The sequence below is a fragment of the Oenanthe melanoleuca genome, chromosome Z (assembly GCF_029582105.1).
Source record: "Oenanthe melanoleuca isolate GR-GAL-2019-014 chromosome Z, OMel1.0, whole genome shotgun sequence".
Classification (NCBI taxonomy): Eukaryota; Metazoa; Chordata; class Aves; order Passeriformes; family Muscicapidae; genus Oenanthe; species Oenanthe melanoleuca.
The window spans coordinates 29,604,677-29,619,838 of NC_079362.1; the positions used below are offsets into that span (position 1 = coordinate 29,604,677).

General features: G+C 44.4%; 1 protein-coding gene across 3 annotated transcripts in view; it reads right to left on the reverse strand.

The window, feature by feature from the left end:
- Nucleotides 1-230: 230 nt before the first annotated feature.
- CORO2A (coronin 2A) overlaps nt 231-15,162 on the reverse strand; it is a 60,566-nt gene continuing 45,634 nt past the window's right edge. For all 3 annotated transcript variants that reach the window (XM_056513786.1, XM_056513787.1, XM_056513788.1), the window contains exons 4-12: nt 12,659-12,808; nt 11,964-12,143; nt 11,030-11,146; nt 8,729-8,833; nt 8,293-8,389; nt 6,687-6,799; nt 5,531-5,621; nt 4,968-5,239; nt 231-2,608 (exon numbers count right to left, since the gene is read on the reverse strand). In XM_056513786.1, coding sequence (XP_056369761.1) covers nt 2,465-2,608; nt 4,968-5,239; nt 5,531-5,621; nt 6,687-6,799; nt 8,293-8,389; nt 8,729-8,833; nt 11,030-11,146; nt 11,964-12,143; nt 12,659-12,808 — 1,269 coding nt within the window. In that variant the 3' untranslated portion in view covers nt 231-2,464. The remainder of the gene's footprint in view (nt 2,609-4,967; nt 5,240-5,530; nt 5,622-6,686; nt 6,800-8,292; nt 8,390-8,728; nt 8,834-11,029; nt 11,147-11,963; nt 12,144-12,658; nt 12,809-15,162) is intronic.

Sequence of the window (15,162 nt, forward strand, 5' to 3'; positions counted from 1 at the left end):
CAATTCAGAACAGACTGAAATGGCTACCCCTTCGTGTCATCAAGAGCAACTGGGAAAGATGTAAAAAGACAGGGCCATCTGCGTAACACTGTGTACAACCCACCTACTAGTGTAAGGCCACAGCTTGAAGCAAGCGCAAGAGACAGTAGATGACACTCCTTTCTGACCTTGATTCAGCTTAAGTTTCAGTGTCTTCAACAATACAATAATAAAACAATTTTGCATGTATCAAAAAGTAAAACTAAATATATTTATTATTCAGTTATATTTGCTTTCCATTGCACAGATTTGTTTTTTATCCCCATGTTCAATAGTTTTTTTTTACAAAGCTTTTAGAGTTCTAAAAACTTTTACAATAATTACTCAAGACTATTTAGGCACAGATCATGAACGCATAACTCCATTTCCTCGAGGTTTTTTCCATGTGAAAGATTAGTGGTTGCAGTTAAGCTCCAAATTTAAGTACATTTCACGGTCCATGCTTTTACAGGCATACTGTCTAAAAAAGAAGCTTTGATTAAATAGTCTCACCAAAGCCTAAAAGAAAGCACCTTCTTTTCCATAAATGCTAAAGTCAACACAACCCTAGGATAAGAACCATAGTGGCCAACCATTCTCTATGCTAGTCAGTCACAGAATAACAAAGAAACAGTCCTCAAGACGATGTAAAAAATCCCCTGGAAAAATTACTTTACTTTGGAAATAATTTAAATAATTTATTTTGTATTAAAAAATAAGCAAAAAAAAAAAAAAAATGCAGCCAAAATGCATTTGGTGACAAGGATGTGTCCTAGACACATCCTCTGGGCCTAGCTGATTCTATGCTTTCTATGTGCCACTATAGAGGCGCACAGTTACAGATTAAACACTGGTTTGCTTCATCTGCCTGGGTTTAAGACATGTCCATAAGGTACAGCATTGAGCCAGAGAGCTGGTGCTGAAGGGCACAGATCAGTGTGGCCACAGGGCTGAGGAAGGCTCAGCAGCCCGGGAGGAAGCAGGGGGCTGGACAACACAGCTGGCAAGAGGGAACCTGCAGCTGTGGATGGCTGCAGGAATGGGAGAAGGTGCTGGCACCTGGGAGCTATGGAAGCAGCAGCTGCAGGCATTAAGGACAAGTGATACTCCAGTAACCCTGGAGGGCTGTTCATGACTGGCCTCGGCCCTGTGATCTTACTGTGGTTGACACAGCACTTCTAGCACCATTGCTGAAATGCCTGCAGTGGGTTGGGGGTCTGATGCTGTTATACTGTGTCTATATCCCAATTATTTAAGATCAGACAAAGTATCGCATCATGGATGGAGAAGGATACAAAAAGAGGCTCTTTCAGCCTCAGTTTATTGCATGGCGATGGTGTGGCCGGAAAGAGGCCGAGTTTCTCTGGGAACCAGGTATTCAGGAGAAGGGAATGGGAGTGGCCTTGGCTAGCTGCCAATGGGATAAGGACTCAGAGGAGACAGGGACCGGAATATCCGACCCCCGGTGGGTACAAGGACACAGGGGAAGGTCACAGGACCGGAAAGGAAGACAGGAACTGGGGTTTGCAGGAAGGAGGTTACAGGATCCTGATTTCAGTTCTTATACCTCATATACCGAATTACAACAGGGGTCCAATCCCCACTCATCCTTTTAAACCCTTTTGGCAAATCCCCTGGCTGTCAACACTGTGCAGCTTTAAATGTCCTCATATTTCTGTGACCCCCAGTTGACTGCAGCTGGTCTTTGGCAGAAGGAGGGAAAGAAGGCCACTGACTCACAGGACACAGAGACTCTTCAGCTTCCCTGGTGAGAACTAGCCCACACCACCAACTCTTTTAAGCAGGTCCTCCAACACCGACTCTCCTTTTCCTGTCACTGAAGTGCCGGCCCTTGGCACCCCCAGTGCAGCCTCCCACTCAGAGCGGGACTATCCCCAGCACCAGGGCAGGGCAGCCACGGCTTTCCCGATCCACCTGGCAGCAGGGCCGAGCTGTGAGGGGAGAGGGGTGCGTAGGGATCACTTTGGAGCTGGAGGTGCCTCTGAAGCTCAGCAGAGTGGGCTCCCTCTTGCAAGGACACAGGAGCGCATTGCTGGGCCCCAGGCTGAGAAAAGAAGCTGGCAGCTGCCTTTAGTCTCCCATTTTCCTGTCATGTGGAGGGACAGCAAAACAGGTCATTCCTAGAGATTAACACATAGCTTCTCCAAGACCAGAAGAGCAAGATTTTCCAAAGTCTCTCACTAACATTAACACACAAGCTTCTGACATTGGTGAGCAGGCAAGCAAGGGGAGCCTGAAGAAGCACAGCAAATCCATCAAAAACTGTCTGGTGACAATTAGGGAAATGTGACCACCACAAGCCAGGGAAGTCCATGCTGCCTGAAATATCAATTTTACCCCCAGTAAAAAACCTAGGAGGAGTTATCTGCAGGAACTGGAATCTCCCTCTGTGTCCAGGGGTACAAAGAGTTGCAGGTCAGCAACCTCAGTAATTGCCTGTGTCAGAGATTTCTGATGCACAGAGATTTCTGATCCCCAGCTTCAGCTGTTTAATTTGGATATCTCTCTGGTTTACCAACTCACGTAGCCGACGGATTTCTTCCTGTTGCCGGTAATACATCTGTAAAAGCTGTAAGAAAGCACACATTTTATTTACTTTACACTAAGAAAACACAGGTTTAACCTGACAATACCACCAGAGCTGTCACATCACTTCTGAGAGAAACGTCTAAGGAGGAGGCCTCCAACCAAGAGACAACATCAGCAGTGCTCCTGTTGTCCACTAGATTTGGCTGTGACTGCATGTGTTTCACAGAAAGTATTTGGAGTCTAAATTCCTGGGTCTATTGCATCTCCTTCTCTGACCTTTGGCAAGTCTTTTTTCTTCTTCCAGTTGTGCCAAGCATAGGTTGTTTTTGGTTTTTTTTTATTACTGTACTGTATTTTATTTTAATTTGGTTTGGAAAACCAAACCTTTCCACATCATCACTGGACCTCTGGAGGAAAACTGCACCCTTCTCCAGGACCGCTGCTTCAACTGAACCACATCTGTAACTCCAGGAGGACTGCAGTCACCATTTAATGGGACTGCAACCAACACCCTGACTGACAGGGTGTCAGGTTGTATTCTGACTCTGTGTGTCTTGGGTTGCAATACAGGATTCGACCAGAAATGTGTATTCTATCACCATCTGTTCAAGCTGGGTGGGGCAGTGACCCTTATCTCCGTGGCACATATTATCTGCTAATCAGCCACCTTTAAGACCAGGTGGGGCAATCATCTTTATCTTTTCCACAACCCATCTTCCCTCCAGGAAGATATCATCTGGTGCTGGGCCATTCAGTCCCACTGTATGACTGATAAAATTACATCATCCCACTGGGAGATGCTCCAGCCAGGGGAGGAGCCAAGCCTTTCCTACCTAGATAAAATCTGAGATTTTGGACAGAAAGATGCCTTCTTTCCACTGGATTCCACAGGAAAGCTGGACCTTTCCACACCATCCCTGGACCTTCAGAGGAAAACTTCACTGTTCTACAGGAGCACTGCTTCAGCTGAACCACATCTGCCACTGCAGGAGGCCTGTAGCCACCATTTAATGGGACTGCTACCAGCACCCTGACTGACTAACACTGACTCTGTCAGTGTTTTGGGGACTGTTCTTTGTAATACTGTATTTCTATTTTAATTTTCCTAGTAAAGAACTGTTATCCCATATCTTTGCCTGAGAGCCCCTTAATTTCAAAATTATAATAATTCAGAAGGAGGAGGTTTACATTTTCCATTTCAAGAGAGGTTCAGGCCTTCCTTAGTAGACACCTGTCTTTTCAAACCAAGACAGAGATTAATATTGCGTGTATGTTAAGAGAAGTTTTACTGATTTGTGGTTATGTTATTGTGATTTGTTGTTTGGACATCCTCTGTTCTCCTCATAGTCCCCTTTCCCAGCCCTCTGCTGTTGCCACTGGACAGCTTTGGTTGCCAGGACATGTGGAGGGAGAGCGTGTACATGTGCCCCTTGCATGGGGCAGGCTTGTTACCAGGAGGCAGGCATGACAACACCTCACCTTCTATCAAGCTGGAGGAAAGTCCCCACAATGGACAGCAAAGAAGAGTCAACTGACAGACTTTGGGAGGGGCCAGGGGTGCCAAATGCAGCACCAGGGGTATAAAAGGCAGAGCATCCATTTTGTGGGCGAGCACATGGTGGTTGGCTACACAATCCCAGCACTGCTCTTTTTCCTTATTCAGTCCTTTGCTGCATTTGTCAAGGCTTAATAAACCTTTGAATATTTTTAAGTGAGCAGTCATTTCTCACAGGGAAGAAAATTATTCCAGGATTCCTAAAAGCAAACACACTGCATATAGTTGAAAACATCCCTGAGCTGCCAGCAGTGGGAGGCTGACAAGCCATCACTTATTGATTACTATACAGAGAGGTGGTTTTCCACAGCTAAAGACAGATGATGGAGCTACCAGAATCTTTTCGTGATCTGTGATCTGCAGACTCTTTCTCATGTCAAGGTCCAAAATACAGTCAGGAAGTTAAGACTACATGGATGCACCACAGGTGCACCCACTCCTTTCACAGGAACCCCTGCTGCCTCACCCCACTTGCTACTGCAGTTCTCATCAAAGGGTTATCCTGCTTAAATCCCCTTCTCTCCTCCAGAACTGGAAGTCACAAGGACCTCCTTGTCCCCAGGCAGCCAGTCTGTGCCCCAGGAATGCCTAGGAAGTGAACATGCTGACTGTCCCCTCCTTTCCAGACCTCCTCAGTTGGGGTGCTGCTGTGCCATATTTCTGCTTCCCATGTGGCAGTCAGGGCAGGCAGAGCTTTTGCCACCACAAAGAACAAAGAAGCTTGCACTGACATAGGCCTGCAAAATAAACTCTCACTCAATTGCCACCATGTGAATGGCATCCTTTCGTCATCTGGCTTTGGGCTTCCGCCCTGGCCCCAGCACTTCACCCTAGACATTCATACCTCACTTTTAGTTTTTGGTGTTGGACACTCAAGTATGTCAAAGACATTGGAGAGGCACATTTGTTCATTTTCTGGCAGTTTCTCCTCCACTTTCAGCCGTTTTCTGCTGCCTTCAATCTCTCCTGGCTTCTGCTTGTCCTCCAGTGATATCCTTCCTCCTCCTCCCTGTTGCTGGCTCACATCAGTAGCTTTTGTGAGTGGCTCTGGCTCAAGAAACTGTGGTAGGGAGTTCACACCTTCAGAGCCTGGTCTTAAGGATACCAAGAGAGGCTCTAGGGAGAGAGGAAATGAGTGACAACCCACAAACCAAACCAGAGAAATCAGCTGTAAGCAATTCACACAAACAACCAGCTGTAAGCAATTAATTCAGAGAGAAATATGGAAGCACCTGACTGGAGCAGCTTCCAGAATTTACAGTCACCAAGTTATTTTAGCTTCCAGCCATATTTACTATATCTGTCCTTTTCCTTCTTTCCTCTTTCTCTGGCAGGTAATAGACCAGAGAGCTGGCAGCAGCTTATCCAAGCCCTGGGGAGCTGAAGAGGAGCTCTCCACGTGCTGACCTTTGTTAATCCCGTTGAGCCATTCTTGTGCTGTCAGTGCAGGCTGGGCTGCTGCAGTCAAGGGGTAGATATCTTCCTGGTATGATTCCGACTGGAAGCAAACAAAAGTCCAGAGTAACTGTGCCAGCCAGATTTTGGCTTAAAGAGCTCTCATTTGTGGTGGAGAAATCAGTTTATTCTCTCTCAACACAGGGAGTATCATGAGCACTCACTGGAATGGACATAAAGTCCTGCTCTGAACCTCTCTCTCTGCTCCTCACCTCAACTCAGAAGAATTGCATCTGAAGGCCTAATTTAATTTGTGCTGGTAAGTCTTCAGACTGGGGGAGGTTGACATAGGCTAACTCAACTCCCACGAAATCATGTTCCTGAGGATTAATACATAGATACAAAGGATGGACAAGTCACAAAGCATCAGCTGATTATCAACTGACAGAAAATGGCCAAGGAGATAAAGCTGGAGGAACACACCGGCTGGGAGTTGGAATGAGCATTAGTTCTCCTGTGTCTCTGAATTCAAGAAACTCACGCCTTTTTTACATATTCCACTTTCTGGAAGTAGAGAGCACAGCAGTGACATTTCCCTTGCACCTATCTCACACAATCACACGGGAGCTACCTTGGCTAGCTACAGGTTCAAAGCCTGTTTCTTTCTCTAATGACACCAGCTTTGAGACTTGCTCCTGCATCACCCTCAGTGCAATAGGTCGTGCCTTTCATGCTGCAGAACAACTGTCTGTAACACAATTCCACCCAAGGGGTAGAGAGACCCATTAATTCATAGTTCCTGTTTTACCAGGGTGATTCTTCTTCCTTCCAAAAGGAGATTTTTATGCCACCCAACATCAGCTCCAACCCCTCTCCCTCTTTTGTTATGTCAAACAGATTCTAGTGGAGAAGTTTACAGACATCTAGGAGACCTGGCAGCCTGTCTTGGAAAGTCAGATACTAAACAGAGACCTAGTTCTTGAGTTACCCAGATTTTTGTTCGCAGGGCTGCCCCAGAAACTGGCCAGGTATGTCCCTCATGCCAGGAGAGAGAAAATCCCCTGCTCTTCCTACTCTCCTGCCCCCAGGAGTCACAGAGAGGAGGTAGAGTCCTCATTTTAACACTGATATTTGCTTCAGATATGAATATGACCTGAGGTTGACTTACCCGTCGAGGCACAATCATGGAGATGGGCTCAATCAGGCTTTTAGTTGGAATCAGTTTGTAAAAACGGAAAATTTCACAAGATGCCACATCAAGACCTCTCTTTGGCATTATTCCTGGGGAAAGAGCATGAAATAAATGGAGTATAAATCTCCTTAGGAAAGTTAGTATCACTAGCCGTGTGAAAAGGGTCAAACAATGAAAGGAGTCATAGCATCAGCACCACATCAGCATGGTTTGAGGTCTGCATCCAAAACTGGCTCAGTGGCACAAATGAGAAGACTAAATAATTTTTTTTTTCCTCTCACATCACATTATTGCATACAACATGTGTGGTTTTCATGCTAAGTCTCCTGTTCTTTATTCATTCTAATAGAGTGACCAGAACAGAACTGAACTAGCAGATGATGCCTCAGGATTAGAGCATCAGGGTCCCTATGAAGGGATTTCAGGACACCTAAACAACACCAGAATAGCTATATATGGCTGAAATACCTTCCAGGCAAGTATCCTCCCCAACACTGTCCAAAAAGGGAAATGAGAATGAGAAAGGTGTGAACATCTATTCTGTCCAGTTGTGTTTTAGGGACTGGCTAAGCCACACAAGGTCTCTAATCACCTGATAACCTCAGTGGATTTCTCTCCCATTAGCTTATACAGCCTAAAGCTATATCCACATCAATTCCCTTAACAAAAGAGATTCCCTATGCTTGTAGACCTTGCTTCATGGCACCCAAGTTTAGTTTTCTATTGACTTCATTAAGCAGTAGATTCTATGTGCAGGTCTGTTGCTCCTTACATTATGCATTCATCTAAAAGTGAATCTAAACTCCACTCCTCCACACAGTATTTTGTTTTGTTAATATGGAAAAGGAGGTTTTGTACAATAACCTCAGCAGTATGCTTGATCAGCTGAACAAAGCAGGTAAAGGAAGTAGACATGATTCATTTAGGCCTTTTAAAAACACTTGTACACTTCCTTTCCATTAAATGATTTTTAAAGAGACTATGACAATGAGAAATAAGGATGTTGTACTGGAAATATTATAAAAACTGAATAATGAGGAGATCCTTACAGTTAGGTTTTAAATAATATATTCCTTTTAATTTTTTCTGAAGGCAACCTGCAGGCACAAAATTCGGTACTTCCAAATATCTGTACCAATGTCCACTAAGAGCAGGAGTGTCCACAGGTAGTGTGGAGGGTTGTTAATAATCCTAGAAACATGTAGAGGAATATGACTCTTAGAGTAGGCCAGAGGGCTGAAAGCTAAATTCTGTGACTTGAATTAGTTAAACAGTGGGCAATACACAGGCAGGTTTATAAGCAAGGGTCTCCAAGGGAGGAGAGGTGACTTAATCACAGTAGATCTATTTCTAAATAGGAAATGTAAGTAAAAAAGAGGGTAGACTTCAATCAAAAGATTGAAGGCATTAAGCTGTGAAGATCTGTTACCAGAGAAATCACAGAATGGGAATTGTAAACCTGTGTGGAAGAACCTGACCCATTCTCTTTCCTAAATAGTATTTTGGATAGTCTTAGACTCTGGCAACCTCTAAAATAAAGAAGTCACAATCCTCTTGTAACATTAGACATTCTTCCACTCACCAATTCCCTTCTGTGGTGAGGGAGAACGATATTCCATCAGGTAGTTCAGGTATGGTTTCTCAGGGCTTATCTCGTAGTACCGTATGTTTCCATCACCCTAAAGGCAAAGACAATCAACGTCAGCCAGACTCTGCTGCTCAGCATGACAGTCTAAGAAGAATTCCTGGCCCAAGAAGCCATGCAGGATCAACAATGAACCAAATGTTTACCCTCAAATTCCTATCCAGCTGTGCACCTCTGCACAGTAAACATGGTACATCTGTAAACATGGTAAATGTGGCCTGATGATGAAGCACCCTCTGGCCCCACCCCCTCTGCTCATATCCTTAGGTTAACATGATTCAGGAGCATCTCTAATGTCAGTATGTCATTAACATTAACAACATAGGCTGACAGCAGAATCAAGACTGCACTTGCTGATGTGGAAAGCACTTACCTTTCCCACCACGTAAAGCATGTGTGTGTCAGAATCATAGATGGGAAACAGTAGTCCTGAGGAGCCATCCAGATCCTCCTCCAGTAAAGGCACAGAAAGGTTATTCTGGACAGGACACAGGAAAAAGAGTCAGCTGCAATCACCTGTCAGTAACCTCAGGTCCAGGACACTTCAGCTGAACCCCACCTGGCAGTGGCATATGAGCAGAGCCCTGTAGTGGCCCACAGCCCTGAGCAGGGGCCATGCACAGACTGCTGCAAAGCTCTGTGGGTGGGAAAGGGGGGTCTGTCCCACGCCTTGGCTGCGGGCAGGACATCAGCTCCTACCACTCTAACACCTCAGGCTTCTGGGTGCATTTCGGGGTAGATACAGTTAGAAACATTGCCTGCCTCTACATGGGCCTGACCTCAGGATGTGAAGGGACCTTCAGGGTACCCCTGCATCACTGGTGTAAAATTCACACTGAATTTTACTCATGTTTTCTCAAAACTTCTAGTCAAGGCAATACTTCCCAATGGTGCACCACCCACAGGAGCAGTCTGAATCAGCCAAGAGTCTCAGCATCGCTCAGTGGGGAGGTGCCTGGTGAAGGACGACCCTCCCACTGGCCTTTGGCAGGAATGCCATGTAGGAGGACACAGCACACCACTCTATATGCCAAGCTGGCACCTCTTGTACAAAGCTATCCTTGCACTGCTGAAGGGAGTGATTTTGGGAGGACCCACAGGGCAGACTCTGGCATCCTACAGCTGTTCATGTGGCAATTCTCACATAAACGTATTTAGCATAAAGTTAATGCACATTTTCTCCTGCAGAAGTGACCAGCTGCAGGCTGCAGTAAGCCAGAGCTTCTGTTTAGATGCAAAGACGGGTGTGGACTGAGAAGGAGTCCTGTTGGGCCAATCCCTCTTCCTAAGGAGGCTTTACATACCTCACCTCACAGATCTTCCCACTGTATTCTTAAACCAAGCATGTAAAACCCTGACATGACACCCATGAAGTGTCACAGTACTGTTCAGCATTGTGGAAAGCCTTCAGACAGCAGCATGGTGCTTTGCCTCTCACATGTGCAAAGCAGCCATGTCCAAACATAGCCAAAACACAGCAAATCATAGGCCTGGTCCACCAGCTTTGTCTGGTAACAAAGCCTGACAGCACTACAAAGAGACAAAAGATTGTGCTGCACGGTGGTTGATGCAAAGGGACATATTTAGACACTGACAAAGTAAAAACATCTCACTGCATATGAAAGGATAGATGAGAGCAGAGTTCCATAAGGCTAGCAGCCATCCTGACAAGAGATCAGTCTTGGAAATGACCAATTAAGCACTACCTCAGTACTCCACCATCAAGAATCATCAGAAATCAAAAACCTGACACACTTTTCTTCATTGAGGGCTTCATCTATGTAGGCTGAGTCTAGAGCTCATGTCTCTTTCCAGCACCAGGACCAGTTTGCCAGTAAGACCAGTAAGGGCCACATTAAGTCAGAACTAAAGTAACTAACCACATAGAGGTCTTTTGAACAATTTCTTCTTGTAGTGGGCTGCTGTGCTTTAACCTCAGTCAGCAACTAAGTATCATGGAGCCATTTGCTGACTTCCCCTTAGTGGGATGGGGAAGAGAATCAGAAAAAGGTAAGCCCATGGTTAAGAACAGGTCAGTGATTGAAAAAAAAAGCAAAACATAGAACAATAACAATTGTAGTGAAAAGAAAAGGAAGAGAGAGGAATAAAACTGATGAAAAGTAAGTGATGGACAACATAACCACTCACCACTCACTGACCAATGCCCAGCTAGTCCCTGAGTAGCAATCCATTGCTCCTGGCCAACTCCCCCCAGTTGAGCATGACATTCTATAGTATAGAATATCCCTCTGGCCAGTTCAGATCAGCTGTCCTGGATATCCTCCCTCCCGGTTTCTGCACACTGGCAGAGCATGAGACACTGAAAAGTCTTTGACTTAGGGTAAGCACTACTTAGCAACACCCTGTATGTCAGTGTACTTTCAATACTAAATCCAAAACATAACCTTATGCCAACTACTAAGAAGAAAATTTATTCTATCCCAGCCAAAACCAGGACATGGGCACAACATTCACTTTTTTCTCTTAGGCTTCTATGTTGAGAACTTCTCCAGAAACTCAGTCATGTCTCAGAGCAGTAAAACTTATATACCCTTCAGGAATCTGACAGATCACTTCTGAATTGCTGTTATAAATCAATTCTAGCGTATGTGGCAGGTGGAAAGTTAAAGTGGCAGCAAAAGCTGGTATGGCTAAGATCTTTGGTCCAACTCACTTGATCCCATAATGCAATTTGCCTATTATTCCACAAAGACGTTCCAGTAGAAAACAGCTTTTTCATGTTTCCAATGAATAAGACTTTATTGGCTTTGTGAGACTTGTAGCTTCCTTCCTGTAGGAAAGAAAGGACATTGCATGAGTAAGACAGCATCTGTTGCACAGCTACATTTCATGTTACATGACAACTCTCATTCACTCACATCTGAAAGATCTGCTCAGCCCAGCTGAACTACAGTCAGCAGGATTTCACAGGCATCTGAAAAAAGTGGCCTAAACTCTTCAAGATCATTCCCAAAAGCTCAACCACAGATCATAGAATATTCTGAGTTGAAAGGGACACATAAAGTGTCACATCAAGTCCAGCTCTTAAGCGAATGGCCCATAGGTGGATTAAACCCACAATCCTGGTGTTATCAGCACCCTGCTCTGACCAGTGAGCCAATCTCATGTCCATAGTTATTGATTGACATATCTGCAAGACAGCAGTCCCTAGTAGTTGCAGTTGCAGTTTCTGTGTACACAAACCTGTGCAAATAGCTACAAAATGCAACCAGTTTCACCTAGACAACAAAATGCAGGGGAAAAGAACAACCTTGATCAAATGTACACTTGCATCCACCTGTCCACCTGACCTCTACATTCCCTCCCATGATGTCCCTCAGAGGGCTGCAAGAGGTACCTATGAAAACAATACAATCCAAGTAAGGTTTCAAAGAGCAAGGAACATGGTATCAAGATACAAAATCCCTGTTTTCAACAATGACAGCAAGCGTTCCATGGAAAGTAGAAGGGAACAGCACCATATAGTGCCTTGGGCAATGCAGGGCACAGATGCTTTGTCTTTTACAGCAATGAAGCTAGCTACCCAGGAGAGGAAACACTCCAAGAGGTGAGATCAGATGGACCATAAACCTCTGAACCCAACCTACCTGTAGCACTGTTCCAGCACGAGGGTCTATCACACGTATCTTTCTGTCCCTGCAAGCAGTGGCAAGGAGACTGCCATCTGTGTTGAATGACATGGAGAGGACCACATCTTTGTGAGCATCAAGAATCTTCACTGGCATTGAAAGTACAGCATCTTTGACATCAAGGTTCCAAATCATTATCTGGAGCAAAAATAATAAAAAAATCAGTCCTTTGCTGCCTCACAGAACCAGGCACTTCGTGTATTCTATTCACTTCTTCATCTTTTCTCTACATGTATAGGTCTTACCATCATAAGTGATTGTTCTCCAGAACTTAAAATAATTCCTGATACTAACAGCAATGTGTCAATGTCAGCTAAGAATGTCCAATATTTTAATTTCCTTTGCAGCACATTTTATACATAAAAGTAGACAACATCAGTGCAGATATAAGCCCTAGCACAAAGAAAAGTGGATGGCATTGCATGCTGTATCCAATTCAGTAAATGAGAAGAGCAAAGTAGACTGAAGTTCATGGGAAAACTGGAAAATTATACAGTCCTTTTGAACTAATAGCAATATCCTTTTGCCTTTGGGTCACCATGGAATCTCCCCCTGAAGAAAGCATCCAAACTTTAGTACCATCTTATGGCTTGAAATTAAAACAAATTTCAAAACACCCAGCCAAACAGGATGCCCTAGGAGCACAGACCCACCTTGTAATCATAGCCAGAGCTGAAGAGAATGTTATCAGCTGTGGGATGCCATTCAATCAGACCCACTCTTCGAGCATGCCCAAGAAGTTCTTTCTTCGGAGTGGTAATGTTTCTTTTTAGCATCTGATTGGGGATGTCCCAGATTTTAACCTGAATGGCACAGGATGAGTCTTCGTGAGATTCATGAGAAGGAGCTAATTTGGAATTTACCAATTGCTATCTACTGCCTTGGAATTACTATTCCCTTTGTAGTGAATACAAATGCACTTGGCTTTTTTGAATGCCTGTCATTATCACTTGTATCTTTACTTTTCTGTGGACCTGAAGACTCCTCTTTATGTTCTATCTTTAGACAGCAGTCCTACCAGGGTTTCGTTAAATTGGGCAATCCAACCCCTAGACTTGTCAGCACAATTATGAGAAGTAATTCCCAAGAGGAAGAAGTAAATCACTGATCTTGCAGAACTTGTCTCTTAACAAACTTTGAGCAGGAGCCAGCAAATCTGAGTCTCAAAAGATATAATAATTCTATGATTCTATGATATTATAGCAGTGATTGATCCAAGCTCAATCCCCTCCTGCTCTACTGGCCCTCTTCATCCTGGTCCTGAGGATCCATTCATTGTCACCAGGCAGAAGAGCTGAGAGCTCCTCTGGCCAGGTGGCAGCTGTAGAAATGTGTCTCACAGAAAGCTGTGCTGAATGCTCTGCAAATGACACAGCCATTTGTCAAAGTTCACAGAACACCACGCAGGTGGCCTCAAAGCAGACACCCTGAGCAGAGGCACAGGGCAGCACTGCACTGAAGCCACCCAGCACTGGGAGTGTGCTGTCTTGTAACAGGCCCACCTACAGCTCTGGGTTCTTCTAGAGGGATGCTGCATGAAGAAAAAAATGCTCTGTCCTCCTGTGGTGGTAGAAAACAATAGAGGAAACCAGCAAGAGGGACTGTTTGGGTATAAAAGGAGTCTTTCTCACACTACCCCTAGGAACACAAATTTAGGATGCTAACAGATGATTGGTCCTTTGGCTCAATGAAAATTATTATGCTTGTGTCATAATTTTTCTAGTTCTTAGCCTGAAGCAAAAGTGAAATGCTCTTTGGAACATAGCTTGCTGAAATCAGCCACAGCTGCCCATGTCTCCTGCTGTTTGGCTGATGAGGATCACTCCTTTCTAAGATAAATAAGACGCAGACCCAAATTCTGGGACCTCCTGGAACACATCATAGGCATTCTTCTCAGTGTTTATCCCAAAGAGGAATCAAGCTCACCAGAACCATAAAGGCTATAGAGTCCAGCAGTATCCACATGAACTTCTACAGCAATTAGAGAAAACATCCCACTTTACAATCAGACAACTGATTCTTTACAGTTTCAACAGCTGTCACTAAAGGAATGGGGCTGAGAGACTAGAAAAGGGAAAAATAGGTTGTGTTCATGCTGACACAAGAACTGCTTAGAATGAACCATCCACTCCTCATGCTGTGAAATGGTTGGTGATAAAAGCAGGGAAAAACACTTTGCTGGAATGTCAGGCTGCATTAATGGCAGAAATTGTCAGTTCTTTAGTGTGCAGAATAAGCAGGTCTTGGACTCAGGCCTGCAGAGCAAGCATGGACAATCCAAGCATGAACAAGCTGTCTACGTGGCTACACTTTGAAGAAAGCCTGATAAAATGAAGTAAAAGGCAGAGGGTTGCTCCTCTAACCAGAGGGGAGCAGATCTTCAACAAGTTGAACTCCTCACGCCTGATGATTTGCCACAAAGAATGGAAGAGGATTGAGGATAAGCTCAAACTCTCAGGCCCTAGCCATTTGCATTGACCTCAGTCCTAAGTCTGCCTGAAACAGCAGTGGGAACTGGAACTCAGTGTTCACAGAGAACTTAAAATCCTTCCCATGCCCAAAAGTACCATTCTACATAGCTCCAGCTATGCCCCACAAAAGACAGCTGTAGTGCTGCCAGATGAAAAATTGTCTGCACCTGGGCTAACACAATGCCTATTCTTCAAAAACCACTGGCCTGTGGAACTGCACAATGCTCATTCTGTAACAAGAACTGGAAAGCACCCAGCCCAGTTGTGCCAACTTTTACCATTTGATCAGGCAGTCAAGTATGACTTTGGGAGTCACCGACCACCAGGGAAAACCAAAGAGATCCCCAGGATAGAAAAATGCATGTATAAAAGGGAGAGAAAATATGTTACTGATTTGAGGGAAATTATTATTATATGCATGCTTGTTCAGGGAAGAATCAGTGACTATATATGTAAAATAAAGTATCTAAACAGGAGTTTATTTTGTAGTCAGAATACATAATATTTCAGATGAGATATCCCCTCATGCATCTGGCTGAATAAAGAATGTCTGCTTCTTAATGCTACATTTGTGTTAAGGAGTTTTTATTTTTACCAATTTTTGGTAACAGTGTACCACCAAGACAAGCTCCAGAAAGGCTAGTTAATGGTCAAGAAACCTCTGAGAAATGTGGGAGAACTGAAAT